Here is an 18,836-nt window from a genome sequence, read left to right as displayed (position 1 = left end):
AATAATAGACAAATATGCAAATTGACCATACCTCTGACACACCCACAAGCCATTCCCACCATCCAATCAGAGCGAGTATGCAAATTAACCCAAACCAAGATGGCTACAGCCTCAGAGAGCAAGGTTTCCTAGGTAACAGAGGAAGCCAAGCTTTCTGCCAGCCGTTGCAGGCCTAAGCCTCCACTCAAGCTACAAAGTTTCAATTATAGAAGGTAAACAAATTCAAACAAATGGCAGCAGAATGGAGCTTGAGAGAGCAGGCCAGGGTTGCCGCCGGCAACAGGGGAAGCAAAGCTTTCCGAACACCCTGGCTGGGCCCACCCGCTTAAGGCAACAAAGTTTCAATTATAACCCCAACACAAATGGCTGCGGGCCTCAGAGGGAACCCCAGGCTTGGCTCTGCTCCAGGCTACAAAGTTTCAATTGTAGAAGGAAAATAAATTCCAGATACCAGGGCCTCTGCTTGGGTTGCCAGGGGGCGTGGCCCGCCTGCAAACCACCACAGGCCCCTCGCTCAGGCCACCCCACGCCCCAAGGGTACCCCACCCTGATCAGGGACACCCTTCAGGGAAAACCAGCTGGCCCCCACCCCTGTACCACGCATCTATCCTATCTAATAAAAGAGTACTATGCAGGTTGATCATCACTGCAACACACAATATAGCTGCCCCCATGTGGTCAAAGATCCTGCCCCCATGTGGACACAAGATGGCCACCACAAGATGGCCAGCAGGAGAGGGCAGTTGGGAGGCACCCGGCCTGCAAGGGAGGGCAGTTGAGAAGGACCAGGCCGGTCCTTGTTGGAGGTGATCAACCCTGCAGGAGAGGGCAGTTAGGGGTAACCAGGCCAGCAGAGGAGGGAAGTTGGGGGCAAACAGGCTGGCAGCAGAGTGGTTAGGGGATGATCAGGCTGGCAGGCAGAAGCGGTTAGGGGCAATCAGGAAGGCAGGCAGGCAAGGGATCGGGCCTAAACGGGCAGTCGGACATCCCTTGAGGGGTCCCAGATTGGAGAGGGTACAGGCTGGGCTGAGGGACAACCCCCCTCCGTGCACGAATTTCGTGCACTGGGCCTCTAGTATAGTATAAGCAATTAGAATGAGTTAAAGAATGTTACAATGAACCTGGCAGATTGTAAGAATTTTATCACCTATCCAGATAGCTGGCAATGTAATTGGTCCTGACAGGTGGAAAGAACAGCAGGACAACTTAAAATTATAACCTGAAAATGGAACTTTTAAACAGAAAAATGTAAACTGATTTATCTACACTTGGTGGCCACATACCCTGCAGAACATAGGCCCCTATGATGGCTGCCACACTAAGAATGAGTCATAGGACACTGAATCTCTGTACCCGTTCTCTCCTTTTCTGGTTCTTGACCCAGTGAAGGAGCTCATGACATTATAATCCTCTTAACTGCCCTTTCAGGTGAGAGATTTTAATTGCAGCCCCAGGATGCAATGCTTCACTCAAGGCAGAAAAGAAACACAATGCATTTTCTCTCACCTGTCCAGGACAAGGTCGGGAGCAAAGATGAGCTTGCCAGGGTGGTCGATGGAGCGCCACATCAGCCCCACCATTAGCACCTCCATCCAGCAGTTCTCCAAGAGCCGCACTTGGTCGTACAGGCTGAGCTCCACAAAGCCTGGGGAAAGCGAGAGACCGTGAGACACACCCGCCCTCCTCTGCGGCTCCCCGTTTCTCTAAGAACAGAAGAGCAACTTTTCAAAAGCTTTGAAAACACAAATATAAGGAAACAATCTATATTTTAAAGATGTGGTTAAATGCTGACCTAAGAAAAAAAGTTTTGAACTTAAGGTGTGCAACTCACAATTTTCAGTCCAGAACCCCTTCTAGGGATACATATACTTCATTTAGAATTTATAAAGGACTGTTACCTGGGCATATACAGCTCCCCAGACAGATGCTAGTAAAAAACAGAAAGCCGGGACCAATCTTTGTTGGTTATATCCCAGTAACTGTCCTGACTGCTGAGAAAGATAACTCGGGCTACCAGCCAGAGGGGCTGCCTGTCTGGCCCAGTCCATGATTGGAGCTGGGGGAGTGAGGGCCATGCAAAGAGAGCAGGGCCAGCCCCTGGAGAAAGTCAAGGCTTCAACTGAAAGAATTTTTCCGAGTGCTTAAGATTTCCATCCAATTAGAATCACTCTTCTCAGCATAGGATCGCTGACTCGAGGCTATTCTCTCCTGAAGAGCAAACATAACAACTGAAGCAGGTCCCGACAGCCCGATAGCCTAATGGCACGCATTAGTCAAAGAAGTGGAAAGTAAACAGGTATCTCTAGGGAGCTGAGCACTTCAAAAGTAAAGCAGAGCTCGCTGTTGCCTTTTTTTCTTTCTTTCTTTTTTTTTTTCAATTTTTTTTATTAAGGTATTATATGTGTACATATCTTACCATTGCCACCCCCACTCGCTGTTGCCTTCTCCACCAGCCATGATAAAAGGAGCCGACGGTGTAATATAAATACGGTCCCCAAACCTACGGCCTTGGGGTGCAATGGGCTCCAGTTAAAAATCCCAGCTCGGCCTCTCCCTAACTAGTTACTTAATCTCCTTTTAAGTCTTTGTTTTCTTATAAGCCCAATAGAGGCAGCAATGCCTGCCTCTGAGAATTTCCTACAGGTACAATCTCATCATCCTCACGTTACAGATGAGGAAACTATGGCACAGGGAGCCCCTATGGTTCAAATCTTTGACAATTATAATGTAAATCTGCACACGGGAGAATTTAATGGATTAATGAATGGAGAGATGGATATATCCTTTCCAAAGCCACATTCTCAGCTCAATTCAGGTTCCTACGATGTGTACACATTCCGATCTCACCCACAGTTATAGACAATAAGCCTACCAAGGGAGACCAAGCTTTTTATACTTGTAGATATTCAACAGGATTAAGGATAGGTGATATTTTAATTATTTATTTTGTTTGTTTGGACAATGACTATATCAGCTGAGAGGCTGGGGGAGGGAGGGATCACACCTTCAGACTATGCCTAAGTTTTCTGAAAACTTTTCAAAATACCAGGCTTGAAGAGGGTCTCATGCAGCGTTAGAGTTAGGTTGTGTTATGGCACCAAGTTGCTGCACGAGTCTCAGCAATAATTAATTTCACCACTGCTCTCTACTTGGGGTTCTGAGAAACAGTGTTTGGAAACATATAGAGCAAAAGATAGAGGAAAGTGCATCAGCATTGTCTCCTATGGGAAAGAGAAGAGAAAATAATATAATTCTGGTAAAGGTGAGGCTAGACTATCAAACAGAACTGGAAACCAGAAAATCCTCAGGGAACTCAAAAGCCAACAAATGATCCCAAGAGATACTATTACCCTAGGCCTGGGTCCCATAGCTCTTTACCCCCAAATGCTCTTCACCCAGCTTCTTAACACTTCCGATCTTTCCAGTTCGCCCAATGTGGTTGCTGCCCCCAAGGCCATGGGAATTGTCCCTAGTTGCTTAGAGCTTGGAGAGATCTCATTTTTAGACGTCTGTAAAGATGTGCAAGGAGAAGCCCTTTCAGAGGGTGATGGGTTGCTGCTGGTCTAGATTCATTCAAGCAATAATTAGATGGTAGTTTTAGTACAATGCAGTACTCCAGGTATGTAGTACCAAAGGCCTGGGGGAGAGATCACATTTCAGGCTGGAAAATACAGGCTCCAAATGACTACTAGTGAATCATCAAACCCATTTTTAACTTGATGGTATTTCAGGTTTATTGATGATTCACGTTATTTCAGCTGCAGATTTACTCTCTTTGTCCATATATATTTATTCATATTCATACTACTAATTCTTTCTCTACTGGAACAATAGCTTACACATTCCTACTTAGCATCTGACAAACCTTTTACTTGCATACTGGTCATACTGCACCCACTCCATCTCACCTGCCTACACCTGTGGTCGGCAAACTGTGGCTCACAAGCCACATGCGGCTCTTTGGTCCCTTGAGTGTGGCTCTTCCACAAAATACCACGGCCTGGGCGAGTCTATTTTGAAGAAGTGGCGTTAGAAGAAGTTTAAGTTTAAAAAATTTGGCTCTCAAAAGAAATTTCAATCGTTGTACTGTTGATATTTGGCTCTGTTGACCCATGAGTTTGCCGACCACTGGCCTACACCCTCCTCTCAATGTGAGGAGTCCATAGCCAGAAGACTGGTCAGTGTGGAGCCCAGATCCCTTCCTTTTAGACCATGTTCCAGGTCCCAAAGCCCTCAAATTTCCTGCCCAAATGGCCCCAAGCCAATTTCCAGAGTCTGACTGGTCTCTGCCCTGGTCTATTCTCCCAGACAAGGCTTGAGAGGTGACCAAAGGCTAGTGTTCATAGGACAGGTGGACATGCAGGGTTGGGTGTGCACATGGCTAGGTGGGATGCAGCTGGGGATGGGTAAAAAAGAGCTGGGAATAGAATAGAATAGAAGGGGCCCTCCCTCTGCAAGCCTTCCTGCTCTGCCATGTCTGGTACAGAACCCAGAGGAGCCCAAGAATTCTAAACTGGAACCTGGTCACCCAGGCCATGTTGAAGGTGTAAATGTCGAGCTAGGAAGAAAGAACCTCTTTCATTTACAGGTTATAAATCAAGCTGCCAAACTGTTGAATACAGAGACATCTTTTGTGGACCTCCACTTAGTACTCTTGCCCCGGAAATGGTAGGGGCAGGCCTTTCTACAAACACACAGAAAGCCAAGACCCAGAGAGCCCTACCCGGAATTTTCTTGGCCCAGCCGATCATGTGCACCAGTTCCTTGTCGGCCAGCTTGGTCAGGGACATCATCATGGAGGCCTCGGTGAAGGGCGCGCTGGGGCGGCTCACCAGCACGTTGGGCGGCTCCGCCTCCAGGAGCGTGAGCACCAGTTGCTCCGGGCTCAGGGCGCTCAACAGTAGCTCCTTCACTCGGCTCACATGTCCATTTTTCTTGGCTGTGTTCAGACAGTGCAGCTGCTCGTCGGAACTTTTCTGCCTCCGCACTGCGCGGTACCCACACCTTTCCCTCCGGGAGCCTGAAGTGGAGAGCAGATCACAGTGCTTGCTTCCCCCTGTCCCGCCCCCAACCCGGCATTCAAGTTCCCCGAGAAGCCAGGGTAAAAATGAGGCAGTAACGTCATTGTAAGACCTGAGTCTGTTCTCAGAATGTGTCGTAGAACAGAAGCCCGACTTATTTTCTGGAGCCTGCAGGGCATTACCCAAGGTTATTATATTTGTGACTGTATTCGCAAAATCAGTAACATGAATTTCTAGGGACAATAGGCCAGATGATCTTAAGGTCTCCATTTCAAGGTCATCTACGGATACTAAATCCGTTTCTCTTTTAAACAGTGATGACGTATCTCAGTTTCCAAACCATGAAATTAGGAATTTTCTTCAAGCGGAAGATGGGGAAAAGTTAGAAAATGAACACTGATATTTCCAAACAGTTATCAAACAGTACATTTTTATAATACATTCTTAAAATATTTGCATGCATGTGTTTGTGTATCTACATGTATGTGTATATATTCTTTTTAGGCACACACAAAAAGTATATTTCAATTAATTGAAAAAATCTGGAAAATATAGAAGAGCACAAATTTTGGCATGTTCTTTTAATGCTTTTTTACTTTTCCATATTTTAATAGATAAAATGATAATCATAATGTATATACTATAATAATCATAATGTATATCCTATTTTATAACCTTTTTTATAATAAAAGATAAATAATTCAAATTCACATATATATCAAAACAACAAAAGCAACAAAACCTAGTCTACAAATATAACACCAAAAAGTGATTGAAAGAAAAATAGAAATTGACAAATACACTAATATTATAATGAAATATTTTAACATCTCTCTCTCAGCACTGACAGAGCAGAAATATAGGAGAAAATGTTCAGAAATCAGCTCAATGAACAAAGTTGATCTATAAAAATCCATGGAGATTTGCAAAAATTATCACATACTATGTCATGAATAAAATCTTAACCAAAAATGTTCTTATATAGAGCATATTCTCTAAAATATAACAAAAATAGAAATTAACAATAAAAATATAACTTCCAAACCCCTATAAATTTGAACACAAAAGTATTTCTAAAGATCCATTGGTTACAAACCTATGTGAATTAAAATTAAGAAAGATATAAGTCAGGATGTCATTAGCATGGGTACAATTTTATATGAATTTTCCCTAAAAGAAAAAATCTAAAAGTTCAAATCTGCAAAATGTCTAGTTTCTATATTACCATTATATTTGTTCACTAAATTCAATTGTCCACATTTTTTAAAAATATGTTCATTAGCAAGTATGAGAAAATTTTAATTATTTGCTCCCAAGAAAATTTATCTGAATTTCCCCTTATCCTTGCCTAGTTGCAATAGAAGGAAGGACTCCATCCATTCAGAGATATGTGAATCAAACCTATTACTAAAAGAATTACTAGTAAAAGCCTAAAACATATTCATTTTACTAGTAATCAGATAGAGTGCTATAGACAGTTAAGATCAATTATTAACCCCATGGTAAAATGGAACAAAGTGTTTGGCTTAAGAAAGTACCTTTCTGCCCTAACTGGTTTGGCTCAGTGGATAGAGCGTCAGCCTGCGGACTCAAGGGTCACAGGTTTTATTCCGGTCAAAGGCGTGTACCTTGGTTGTGGGCACATACCCAGTAGGGAGTGTTTCTCTCTCATCGATGTTTCTAACTCTCTATCCCTCTCCCTTCCTCCCTATAAAAAAGGACTTGTATGCATGCATATTAGCATAACCAATGGACATAGACACTGGGGCGGTGGGGGCTTGCCCAGGGTGGGAATGGCTGGGGGGGGGGGGGGGTCAATTGAGGGAAAAGGAGACATATGTAAAACTTTAGACAAAAAAAAAAGTACTTTTCGGATCACACTTGTTTTGTAGAGTATATGAGGATAAGGAGTTTACACATAAAGTGAAAGGTTTTGAATCCACACATTCAAATTTATTTGAACAATTTTCACTGATAAAGCACTTATGTACCAGGCCCTGTACTAAGTTATGGGGATTCTTGGATCAATCAAACGAAGCCCTTGACCAGGAACTCACATTTTTCTACCAAGGACATTTCTAGTGTCCTGGTTATGACACTTTAATCTTGGCAGAGTCTCTATGTGCCTGTGAGTGAAGTTAATGAGAAACTACCAAATGGCAGTGATCATCTACTGTAAGCTTCTACGTGTCAGACATTGTTTATAGTACATAGATTATCTCATTCTGACAACCGCCCTAGAGGACAGGTGCTGCTACAATCTCCAATGTATAGAGGGATAACCAGGCACAGGAGATTGCAAATCACTCGCCCAAGATATAAAAGCTAGAAAATAGCAGAAGCAGGATCTAAACCCAATCAGTAGTCTAAATCCCGAGCTGGAGCTTTAAATCGCTAATTTATATCACCTCTCTATCAAATTTCTTTCACGTATTATTTCACCTGATACCTGAAGAGACGTCTGAAAGATGCTGAGCTCTTGTCCCAACACAGATCAAGTACATGGCTATTCAGACTGTTTCCCTATTTACATTTCAGTGTATCCTTATAGTGAAGCTAGTCTGAAGTTAGTCTGATGGGTATCCTCCTGCCATTTAGACAACTATAGTAATTACCTCAAAAGAAAAGAGTTGGAAATGCAGAAAAAAAAAATTGATAACAGAAGAGACATGACTTCTGGATAAAAAAGGGAAGTGGAATGGTGCAGGAGAAGCCAGAATGCATATAGGATCACTAATTCTCTAAGAGATGATAGAAGGAAGATGTGGGTAGAGGGTTTGGAGGCAGGATAGACGAGAAAAATCCTGGGAAAGTAGAGAGGCATCGTTTAGAAAATTCATTCCTAATTGTCCTTCTCAGGGGACAGTAAAGGGCCAAATATCCAACTGTTTGTACATTAACCCATCTCATTTCTTCTGTAATCTCCAACGATATTTTTCTTAGAGATTCCCTGCCCAGTGACTTTTTGGCCAAATTCAATTCTCTTTTTTCTCATTCTCTTTTCCATGAAAGTTTCTAATTACATACATCTCTATACTCTGCATCATGAGATTGTACTGTATCAAACTCACAACTGTATGAGATTTTTCAATGTGGGGGGTGGGGGGGACGGGAAGAAAGGAACACTAAAATTTAGTGCCAGACTCTGTGTTTTCATACCTATTCCTCACAAAACTCAATTAAGCAGATATCTCTGTTTCAGAGATTAAAAAAACAACAACACTGAGGGTCAGAAAGGTCAAGTCATTTGAGCACAGTCAGAGTTAGCCAGAAGTGATGAGACAAAAAAAATGAGATTCCGTCTATGGCAGTCCAGTCCTCCTGTTCTTCCCACCACATACACTGCCCCCTACAGGTGGAGTGTACATGTGCTGCTGCCCTGGTCCTGAACCACCAGGCTGCAGCCATTCAACAGATCCTGGTATATGATAGATCCTATGACTCAATTGTGTGTTTTTGTTTTGTTTTGTTTTGTGTGTTTTTTAATATATTTTATTGATTTTTTACAGAGAGGAAGAGAGAGGGATAGAGAGTTAGAAACATCGATCAGCTGCCTCTTGCACACTCCCTACTGGGGATGTGCCCACAACCAAGGTACATGCCCCTGACCGGAATCGAACCTGGGACCCTTGAGTCCGCAGGCCGACGATCTATCCACTGAGCCAAACCGGTTTTGGCTATGACTCAATTGTTAATCATGTTTTCAAAAATATACACTTACCTTAAAATATTGTTAACTTAAACCATGAAATATTTATTTGCAATCTTTTTTCAGAAAGCAAGGCTTTCTCTTTAAGCACCTCTGCCAAATAAATCACATTATTTTCCTTCATAAGCCATGCCCATGATACACTGACACTGAATTTTCAGTTTCAGCTTCTTTAAAACAGAGCAAAACCTAGGCAATCATAAAGCAATCTGAATTCAGAATCTTTATAGGTTTGTAAATTCCCCCTCAATCTCACCCATACCTACCTAACACAATCACTATCTGTCCTATAATTTATAGTTTTATCCAAAGCTTTCAAAGAAACAACTGTTTTCCCACTCATATTTCATATGTTTGCATAAACTTTAATTAGATTATAAATTTTAACAGTTATGATGAGAAGAAACAGGTTTGGGAAGAAGCCCGCTGGTTACTGACAAGGATATAACTGAAGTGGTGGGAGCAGAAATGTTCGAGTGTTTTAGAGGGTAACCAATATACACGGGGAGATCATGGGCTTAGAGAGGATGTTTTACAGAGGAAACGGAACACATCAGTGCTTCTGGGAAGCCAGAGAACTGTGCTTAAATTGAGAGCTTCTGCTGTAAATCTGAACTAGGTGAGGGGTCTTATCTGTTGTTCATATGGAGAAAAACAGGACAGAGAATGTTAAAGAGACAAAGTTACTAAAAGATTTTCAGCCCTAGCCAGTTTGGCTCAGTGGATAGAGCATCAGCCTGCGGAATGAAGGGTCCTGGGTTCGATTCCGGTCAAGGGCACATGCCAGGGTTGCTGGCTCGATCCCCAGTAGGGGGCATGCAGGAGGCAGCCAATCAATGATTCTCATCATTGATGTTCTCTCTCTCTCTCCTTCTCCTTCCTCTCTGAAATCAATAAAAATAAAATTTTTAAAAAAAGATTTTCAGATAGGGAAAAGAGAGGTTTGTTTTAAAACTTTTAAATAGTTATAAAGAGAGAAATTACAACTAACCACAGGCAAAATTTTGGCTAGCAGAAGAGTAAGAAAAGTACAGGCAGAGTTGGTATGAGTGTATAGAAACAAGCGTGTACAGACAAGTGAATCAAACGTTAGCCAGGTGGAAAGAACAGGATGCAGGCATTACTGCCAGTTGTTATACTAATGTGCTCATTTTCCTCTGTGTGTTTTTTCAATAAGGGAATAAAGAAATTTTCATGTATGTGTATTTGTATATGTATGTGTGTGTGTGTGTATGAAGATAAATATATTTACACAGATATATGCACACATACATATTGTCATAGAACAAAATCTATGCTCTATGTACTTTCCATAGTTCTATCATATTTCTGACTCCTATGCATTTCTTCCCCACTTCTAGAAAGCTATTGGAGGGATAGGCATGAACCTATCTATGCCACCCAAATAACACAAAATATGCTACTTTCTTGTCAGCTTTAACGTGAGCATTTACCAGACCTTCAACCTTAGACTTTTCAAGGCCTCAGGCAGATGGTCATCTAGCCCCTGTGTGAGCACTTCAGTGGCTCGAGTTCCCTAATTCATGTGGCAGCCTCTTCTGCTGTTAGACCACTTGAATCACAGAAAGTTCTTCCCTATATTGGGCCAAAAGCTGCCTCCTGTAACTTGCTCCCACTCACTCCAGCTCTATCTTCTGCAGGTACAAGGAATACATCAACGCCCCCTCCAATGTGACAGCATACAAATACTTGAAGATAATTAACAAATCCTAAATCTCCTCTCACCCGGACTACAGGTCCTTTTTTTTTTTTAATTTCTTTATTGATTAAGGTGTCACATATTTGTCCTCATCCCCCCATTCCCATCCCACACCCCTCCCCACGGATGCCCCCACCCCCCTGTTTACAGGTCCTTTTAGCTTTCCGCATGTCCCACTTACAATAAAAAGGGAAATGAACACTCACCACACTTCACCATCCCGACTTCATAGCACTTCCGAAGTCGGCAGGCTTGGCAGCTTTTGCGCCGGTTCTTATCTATTGTGCACTGATTTGTAGCTGGACAAATATAATCATTATGTCCTACAGCAAAGCAAAAAGATGAAGGTTACTGTTACAATATGTTCCTGGTCAACAACACTGGTTATGCTACCCAACCGAGAGATAAGGGACATCTTCTTGACGACAGGTACAGGTACAAAGGCCAAGTTCGGCCTTGTCCACGCCTTGTTAGTAAAGGAAACCTAGGAATATTTTAATACCCTACTTTTTGACTAATAGGTTATTCTCTGCATGTACTTAGAAATATTCTCCTTTGGACATGGAAAGTGACACAGTCACCTGGAAGTGATTTGCTCCAAATCACAGAGCTCCTCAAATATCAGGTCACAAATTCAACTGCTTATATTCTTTAACATATACCCCCCTTTGAGATTTAACATGATAGTTTTGTGGGAATTCATAGTCAAATAAAAGAACTAAACCAGTCAATAAGGGAATAAAGAAATTAGCAAACTAAATAAGAACAAAAAGAACTGCTATAACAATGGTTGAACATTAGATTATTCTTCTCAATTCTTCACTCCTTCCCTCAGCCTTGTGACCTGGTAGTGTGCTAGAGTGGGCAGAACATACTTCCCCACCAACTGATGATGGACTTGACCATGGGACTTGCTTTAGCCAATGGCATGTTTGTAGAAGTGCTACTCCAACAATATGGCTTAGCCTCAAGTCCCCATGAGAAAATGCCGCAGGTAGCCACTAACCCAAGGACAATATGGAGAGAAATGGAGCAGATGTGAACTCAATCCAAGCTTTATGAAGAGAGCCAACCTAACCAACTCACAGACCTACAACTAAGAAAAAATAATGCTCATTGTAGTAAGATACTAGTTATATTGCAATCTCTGACTAAAGACAATGGTACTTCTTTTAATTCTTTTAAGGAAGAGAGAAGAAAATTTCCATTTCAGAAATAGTTTCAGGCGCTACATGGAGGATGGATTAGAGGCAGCAAACTGATGGAGGCCAGGAGACCAGGTGAGAACCTGCTGTAGCTGTGCAAACCAGAGATGAGGCTGTCTGGACTGCATAATGGTACGGAGAATGAAGAGAGCTATCGGAATCTGAGAGATTTAGGGAATGTAATAGGAGAGAATAGAATTATAATTAAAAAGATGAAAAATACAAGTGCATAGGATATTTTGGTACTTTATTTCTAAATTGTGTCTTTCTAATAAACAATATGGCCTGAACTTCTTACATTCAAGCTACAATGGGCCAGAATTTCAACATGGGAAATAGATGAGTCTCAATGATAAATTAAATGGGCAAGTCATAAAAAAAAACAAATCACAAACAAAAAATAAAGGAGAAGATTCCATTTATGTAAAGTTCAAAAATAGAGAAAACGAAACTGCATTGTTTAGGGATGTATGCTTAGGTGGTAAAACCAAGGCAAGGCAGGCAGAAGTTAGGATTGTCTTACCTCTGTAGGAAGGGAAGGAGCTGTGACTAGAAGGACCACCCAGAGGGCTCTGAAGATATCCTACTGGTGTTTCCTGACCTGAGCACTAGTTACACAGGAGTCTGTATTCTTTAAACAGGATATAAATAAATACTGGAATAAATACATTCCTTAACTCTATCCTCTGAGAGAGCCTGGAAGTAGGGACATCCAAGAACAATGAGCGAACTAGCACCCAGATCTTGGTTTATAAATATCATTCTCTTTTAAGAAGAAACGGGGCTCTTTGGAGAAACAGTTTATTTCAGGACTGGGGCAGAGACAGTACAAGATGAACCTGAAACAGCTTGTTGGGCTGGGAAGGAAAGAAGTGCCCAAGAGTTAATGGGGGTAAAAGGAGGGATATTTGTAATACTTTCAACAATAAAGATTTTTTTAAGTGCCCAAGAATTATGGGTACATCACACACACACACACACACACACACACACACACACACACACACACGAAAAGTAAAGCAAACAAACTCATAGACACAGACAACAGTATGGTGGTTACCAGAGGTAAGAGGAGGATAAAGAGAGGAAAGGGGGCTAAATATATGGTGATGGAAAGAGACTAGACTTTGGGTGGTGAGCACACAATGCCATATAAAGATGATGTATCACAGAATTGTATACTTAAAACTTATATAATGTATTAACCAATGTCACCCCAATAAATTTAATTCAATAAAAAAAGAAAGTGACTTCAGCAAATTTGGGCTGGCCAGGGAGGAACAGCATGGCAAGGACAGGTGAGGTGATGGCCCAACTGGCCTTGAAAGCAGGTGTGCACAATTTGAAATTTATTAAAAAGGTGATTTTTAAAAAACTACTCAGCCCAACAGGAGTTTGGAGGCTGGTAGGGAAATGGTCTAAACCCCAGACAAGGAAAACAAGAGGATTGTGGATGGAGGCTCCACTCGTTCAGGACAAGACAGGCCTCTAGATCAATTCTCAAAGCCCACTGGAGTTGAATTCCTGATTTCTGACCATTTCCATAGATGCATTTATTCTCTCTTCCTCTGGAGCCAGCCCACCATCATGTCTGTAACTCATGCTAGATATTAAACGTAAGTCAAAGGAAGAAACACTCTTTGCAGTTCCTAATGAACACACGTTTTTTCCCAAGCTTTAGATTGACAAGAGTTGTAACTAGATGTCTTCTCCCAAGAAGATGGTGATAATTGTAAGGCAAGACCCATCTGAGTTCTGTGGTTCTGAGGTGGAGATCCACAACTTATAAAGTGCTTTAAACTTGAAACAATCCACCCCACCCCCAAACACACATGATCCTCTAAACCGCTCATCAAGTACTTTGTGTACAAGAGGCCAGTGGTGAAATTTTTGCCAGGTCATCTGCCAAACTATTTGAGAGCAAAAGTGGAAAACTCAAGAAACAACTAACAATACTCTTGTACCTTGAATGCTTCTTTTAAAAAAGGCCTTACATCCTTCACATGACCAGACTCCATAGTGATATCCTGATGCGTAGTCACTGCAGACGGCACAGACGTGGGCATCCCTCTTTGAACTTGGACTAGTAACAGGGCTCGCACAACTGCTCCCACTAACCTTCCTTTTCAATGTCTCTCTGGAGGCAAAGAAAATATTCTTGTAAGAAGCATTAAAGGGAAAAGATAGACTTTCTAGGAAAACACAAAAACACAGCATGCAGCATTTATCTCTTTGCCTTCCGGGGTTCATAAACACTACACTGTGATTTCACTTACAAGATAAGGAGGATCCACATTGAAAGTAAAGTAAAAATTTCTTTTTCAAACCCAAATCACTTCATCTGAAGAAAAGTGATGTAAATGGTCATGATTGTGAGTTCTCTCCACAACACAGATCTACAAACTCAACTTTTAATGAGAACTCAAATATTAAAATGGATATTCTAGAATATCATGTTCTAGGTGCTCTAAGTAACCAATGTGACTAACAAAAACCTCATATAATGTATATCTTTCTTCTCACAAAATCATAAAGCGATTTGAATAATGCCCATTAACTACAGTAAAGACTAGATTTACCTGTTTAAAGGTAAGGTGTGTTCTAGTGATCTTGCTTCACACCAAGGACTCTTTTGAGGTTCTGCGTACAGAACTGAAGACTGGCAATGGATGGCTAAAGGAGAGAGGTGTCCAGGAGTTGGCCACAACATGTTTGGGCTTGCGGTCTGTCGACCCGGTCCGCCCTCCGAGTTATTGACACTGCTGGGAATACTGTAATTCATCACAGCCGGGCTGTAGAATGTCATGGCTGAGTATTCATGGTGGCTCTCTACATAGGAGGAAGGTATGTATATGGGGCCGTGCTCCAGGGGAAGGATGGATTGACTGCAGTTGTAGGAGGCAGGAGAGTTAAGGCTAGATGGTGAGTTTTTGATATCCATGTCTTGAATAGGTAAAATCTGAGAAAACTCCTTATGAGAAGAGCCACATAGGGACATTATAATGGTCTCAGTCTCTTGGGCAGGTATACTGGCTGTAAAGAGTAACAAAAGACATTTCTTTGTCAGAGACACAGACATAACTATTTAAAATGTTTAAGCATTTTTATTAAACACACACACACACTGGTATGAGCTTAGAAATACATCCTGAAACATACACATGAAAGTATTAACCTCAAAGGGATGGAAATGTGAAGCAAGGGACTCTCATTTTTCACTTCACTCACTTCTTTATTCTTCTTGTTGATAACCAGAAGAATTTTTACCATGGGAATGTGTTATAAAATTAAAATTCATTTAAATTATATAAAAATTACTGTTTTGTTTTTTTAACCTGGAACAAGATAAAGTTGTTACAGAAAATGAATCAAGAATAATCAGGGAACCCCCAGCACATCAATGAGCAGGGCCAATAATAAAGAACAAGGAATCACCAGACCAATGTAACTGTCAGTTATCAGTTTATTCAGCTTCTATATATGCTCCCTTACAACAATCGAGTTCCCACAGCATTTAGAATGACCCAATGCTAAACTTTCTCGGTAGAGGGCACTGCAGGGACACTGCAGGAGGAAGAGGAGGCTGTGATTTCTGGCCCACTCCTTAGTTCCTATTTGTGTTCATGACAAAGCCCATTCCAATTATCTTTCATTGTCCCCTTCATCCAATTACCTTTACTCACCAAGGTACACTGGTTTTTTTCTCCACCGTGCCTTTTCCCATGTTGTCTTTTGCCACCATCTGTGCAAGCTCTCTTATCTGAGCATCTGCAATAGGCTCCTTACTCCTCATCCAAAGAGCAGCCAGATTAACATTCTTCAAACCCAGCTCTGATCGCCCCTAACCCCCTCTGCTTCCCACCAGCCTCTGTAGTAAGTCACGGTCTTCTAACATTCAAAGCCTTCCACTGTTGTTCCATCCCATCATTCCATTCTGATCTGCTATTTTCCTACAGGAAACCTGCCATGTCCATAAGAAACATGCAAACTCCATTGTGAAGTGGATGGCACTGTATGCCTTAAAGTTTTTTTCATTCTTGACACCCCTATAGTTAACATACAAATTTAATCCTTTTTATCAGATTACAACTATATAGAATCCTTCTTGAAAATGGTAGAGGTGGGGTGGAATTACAATTAGATTTTTAAACTCCTTGAAGGCACTCACTATATTTTATTCATCTTCCACCACAACTCAATAATTATTTGTTACTAGAGGCCCAGTGCACGAAATTCGTGCACGGGGGCAGGAGGGTTCTTCAGCCCGGCCTGCACCCTCTCCAATCTGGGAACCCTCGGGGGATGTGGGATCGGGCCTAAACCGGCAGTCGGACATCCCTCTCGCAATCCAGGACCACTGGCTCCTAACCACTCACCTGCCTGCCTACCTAATGCCCCCAACTGCCCTCCCCTGCTGGCCTGGTCACTCCCAACGGCCCTCCCCTGAAGCCCTGGACGCCCCCAACGGCCATCCCCTGCAGGCCTGGTTGCCCCCAACTGCCCTCCCCTGCTGGCCTGATCTCCCCTAATCCCCCTCCCAGCCTGACCTTGCCCCTAACTGCTCTCCCCTGCCAGCCTGATCTCGCCCCTAAGTGCCTCTGCCTCGGCCCCCACCACCATGGCTTTGTCTGGAAGGAAGTCGGACATCCGAAAAATGGCCAGTTGACCCGGTCTAATTAGCATATTACCCTTTTATTAGTATAGATAAGGAAAGAATGAGGAAATGTGTTTAAAATAAAAGATTTCACCAAGCAAGGGTATTAATCAAAGATGGGAGCACTTTTCAGTAGACGTGGTACTGTGCTGAGAGAGGGGATTTGAAGGAGTCCCAAAACATGCACCCTGCCTTCAGGGAACCCTGTGCCAGGTAAAGGAGGCAGGATAGACCAGGTAAATGATAATGAATTAATACAAAAGGTGCTACCATTTCTAATTAACATTGATTGACCACAGGGACAGGAAAGAGAATGGTAGATGGAAAATGTAGGATGGAGGAAGTCTATTTTGTTTTTTAAATCTGTGTGCATTTTATTAATCGGGAGTAATTTCATGTTTCAATTACTTAGATTCCCAATCAACATATACAATCCCTGATTCCTAATAGAAAATATGCAGGATAAAACTATTGCCAAAAGTTTACAAACTTTTTTTTCAATTGTGGTAAAAACATATAACATAAAATTTACCATCTTAACCATTTCTAAGTGTACAGTTCAGTAGTGTTAAGTACACTCATACTGTTATGCAACCAATCTCTAGAACTCTTTTCATCTTGTAAAATTAAAACTCTACACCTGTTAAACAACAGCTTCCCCTATTCCTCCCTCCCCCAACCCAGCAACCACCTTACTTTCTGTCTCTATGGATTTGACTACTTGGTCCCTGATATAAATGGGATAATACAGTATTTGTCTTTTTGTGACTGACTTCCTTCACTTAGCATAATGTCCTCAAGGTTCACCCATGTTGTTGCATGTGTCAGAATTTCCTTCCTTTTTATGGTTAAATTCCTTTGTATTTATGCACTACATTTTGTTTATCAATGAAAGTTTTTAAATAGCTGCATTTACAGATCCATAGAAATGACCTAGGTTAGAGTGAGTGGTTGACATAGGAGAGACCATAGGATTTGGTCATTAGGTCATTGGTAACCTTGTAGATGGCAGATCCAGGACTGACAGCACTGCAAAGACTTCTCTTATTTCAATCCACCTACACATACATCTGCTCACTGTACTTATGTTTTCAATATTGTATCTTGGCAACTTCATTTTAGTGCATTGTTTTTGCTACATGATCTCAGCATATCTTATACAAGCAAATATTTCACCAAAAGGCATTTAAAGCACATTAACAGCACAATTTAAACCATATACAATTATAACAGTTGAAAGCAAAATATTTAAAGTAACAGGTGTAGCAAATTGTATCTATGCATAATAAAATGAAGGTAATATTTAAATTTTGTATTTCTTAAACTTTTTTAAAAAAAGGTGTAAGAAAACAGGCTGGCATACCCAATTACATAAATAAAAAGTATATACAAAAGTTAGTGTGTTCATCATGTTGAGTATACTAAACTTTCTTATACAAACTACTACTCAAAGTAAACTTATATATGAATAAAGTCAACACTCTCAATAATCAAATGAAGACTAAATTATAGCCCTAACTGGTTTGGCTCAGTGGATAGAGCGACAGCCTGCGGACTGAAAGGTCCCAGGTTCGATTCCGGTAAAGGGCATGTACCTTGGTTGCGGGCACATCCCCAGTAGGAGGTGTGCAAGAGGCAGCTGATCGATGTTTCTAGCTCTCTATCCCTCTCCCTTCCTCTTTGTAAAAAATCAATAAAATATTTTTTTAAAAAAGACTAAATTATATTCAGGAAATTATGAAGCAGGAAAGCAGTGAATTTTAGAATAACAATTTCAACAGAAGACTTCAAATTAATACTCCATTGGCCCTGGCCGGTGGCTCAGTTGGTTGGAGCATGGTCCTATACACCAAAAAGTTGGGGTTTCAATTCCCAGTCAGAGCACAGCACATATCTAGGTTGCAGGTTCGATCCCCAGTCAGGGCACTTATAGGAAGCAACCGATCAATGTTTCTCTCTCTTTCTCTCTCTCTCTCTCTCTCTCTTTCTCTCTCTCTCTCTCAAGTCAATAAACATATCCTCAGGTGAGAATTAAAGAAATTAATACTTAATTAATGAAAAAAATAAATTAAACAGATTAAACAAAAAAAATTTTGGTCAATGATGGTATTACTGAATTTCATGTTGTCTCAACTTTACATTGCCAAAAAGAAATATATTGAGCATTTTAGCATAAGTATTTCAGCAAAGACAACAAACAACTTCTATATTTTCCTTTCATGAGGCCTCTTAAAACATTAAGCTTCTACTGACACAAAGCGATAAACAGTAGCATGGAAATTCACGAACTTGAAATAACACCTCCCTTTACCTAGCTGGAAAATGATCACACAATTTAAAATGAATATGACATCTCTCTCAGAAGCAGAGAATCAATCTCATCACTCATTTTCACCTATAAGTGAAATTTTCATTCTCGGCCCAGAAATGCTAAAATGACCTGTCAGACACACACCACCAAATGGTAAATGCCAAGATTCACCCAAGCAATCAATCAGGTGCCACGGCGACATTGCTTAGAAAATTT

At 41.4% G+C, this 18,836-nt stretch overlaps 1 protein-coding gene across 1 annotated transcript in view; it reads right to left on the bottom strand.

Annotated features, from left to right (window-relative positions):
* The window catches only part of ESR2 (estrogen receptor 2), a 37,038-nt gene extending 22,427 nt beyond the window's left edge, over positions 1–14,611 (bottom strand). Inside the window, exons 1-5 of the mRNA XM_008138958.3 lie at positions 14,235–14,611; positions 13,620–13,792; positions 10,657–10,773; positions 4,724–5,020; positions 1,507–1,645 (exon numbers count right to left, since the gene is read on the bottom strand). Of these exons, the coding sequence (XP_008137180.3) occupies positions 1,507–1,645; positions 4,724–5,020; positions 10,657–10,773; positions 13,620–13,792; positions 14,235–14,596 (1,088 nt within the window). The 5' untranslated portion in view covers positions 14,597–14,611. The remainder of the gene's footprint in view (positions 1–1,506; positions 1,646–4,723; positions 5,021–10,656; positions 10,774–13,619; positions 13,793–14,234) is intronic.
* Between the last annotated feature and the right edge of the window lie 4,225 nt (positions 14,612–18,836).

Source organism: Eptesicus fuscus, chromosome 5, assembly GCF_027574615.1.
Source record: "Eptesicus fuscus isolate TK198812 chromosome 5, DD_ASM_mEF_20220401, whole genome shotgun sequence".
Taxonomy (NCBI): domain Eukaryota; kingdom Metazoa; phylum Chordata; class Mammalia; order Chiroptera; family Vespertilionidae; genus Eptesicus; species Eptesicus fuscus.
This window is presented reverse-complemented; position numbering and strand designations above follow the sequence as displayed.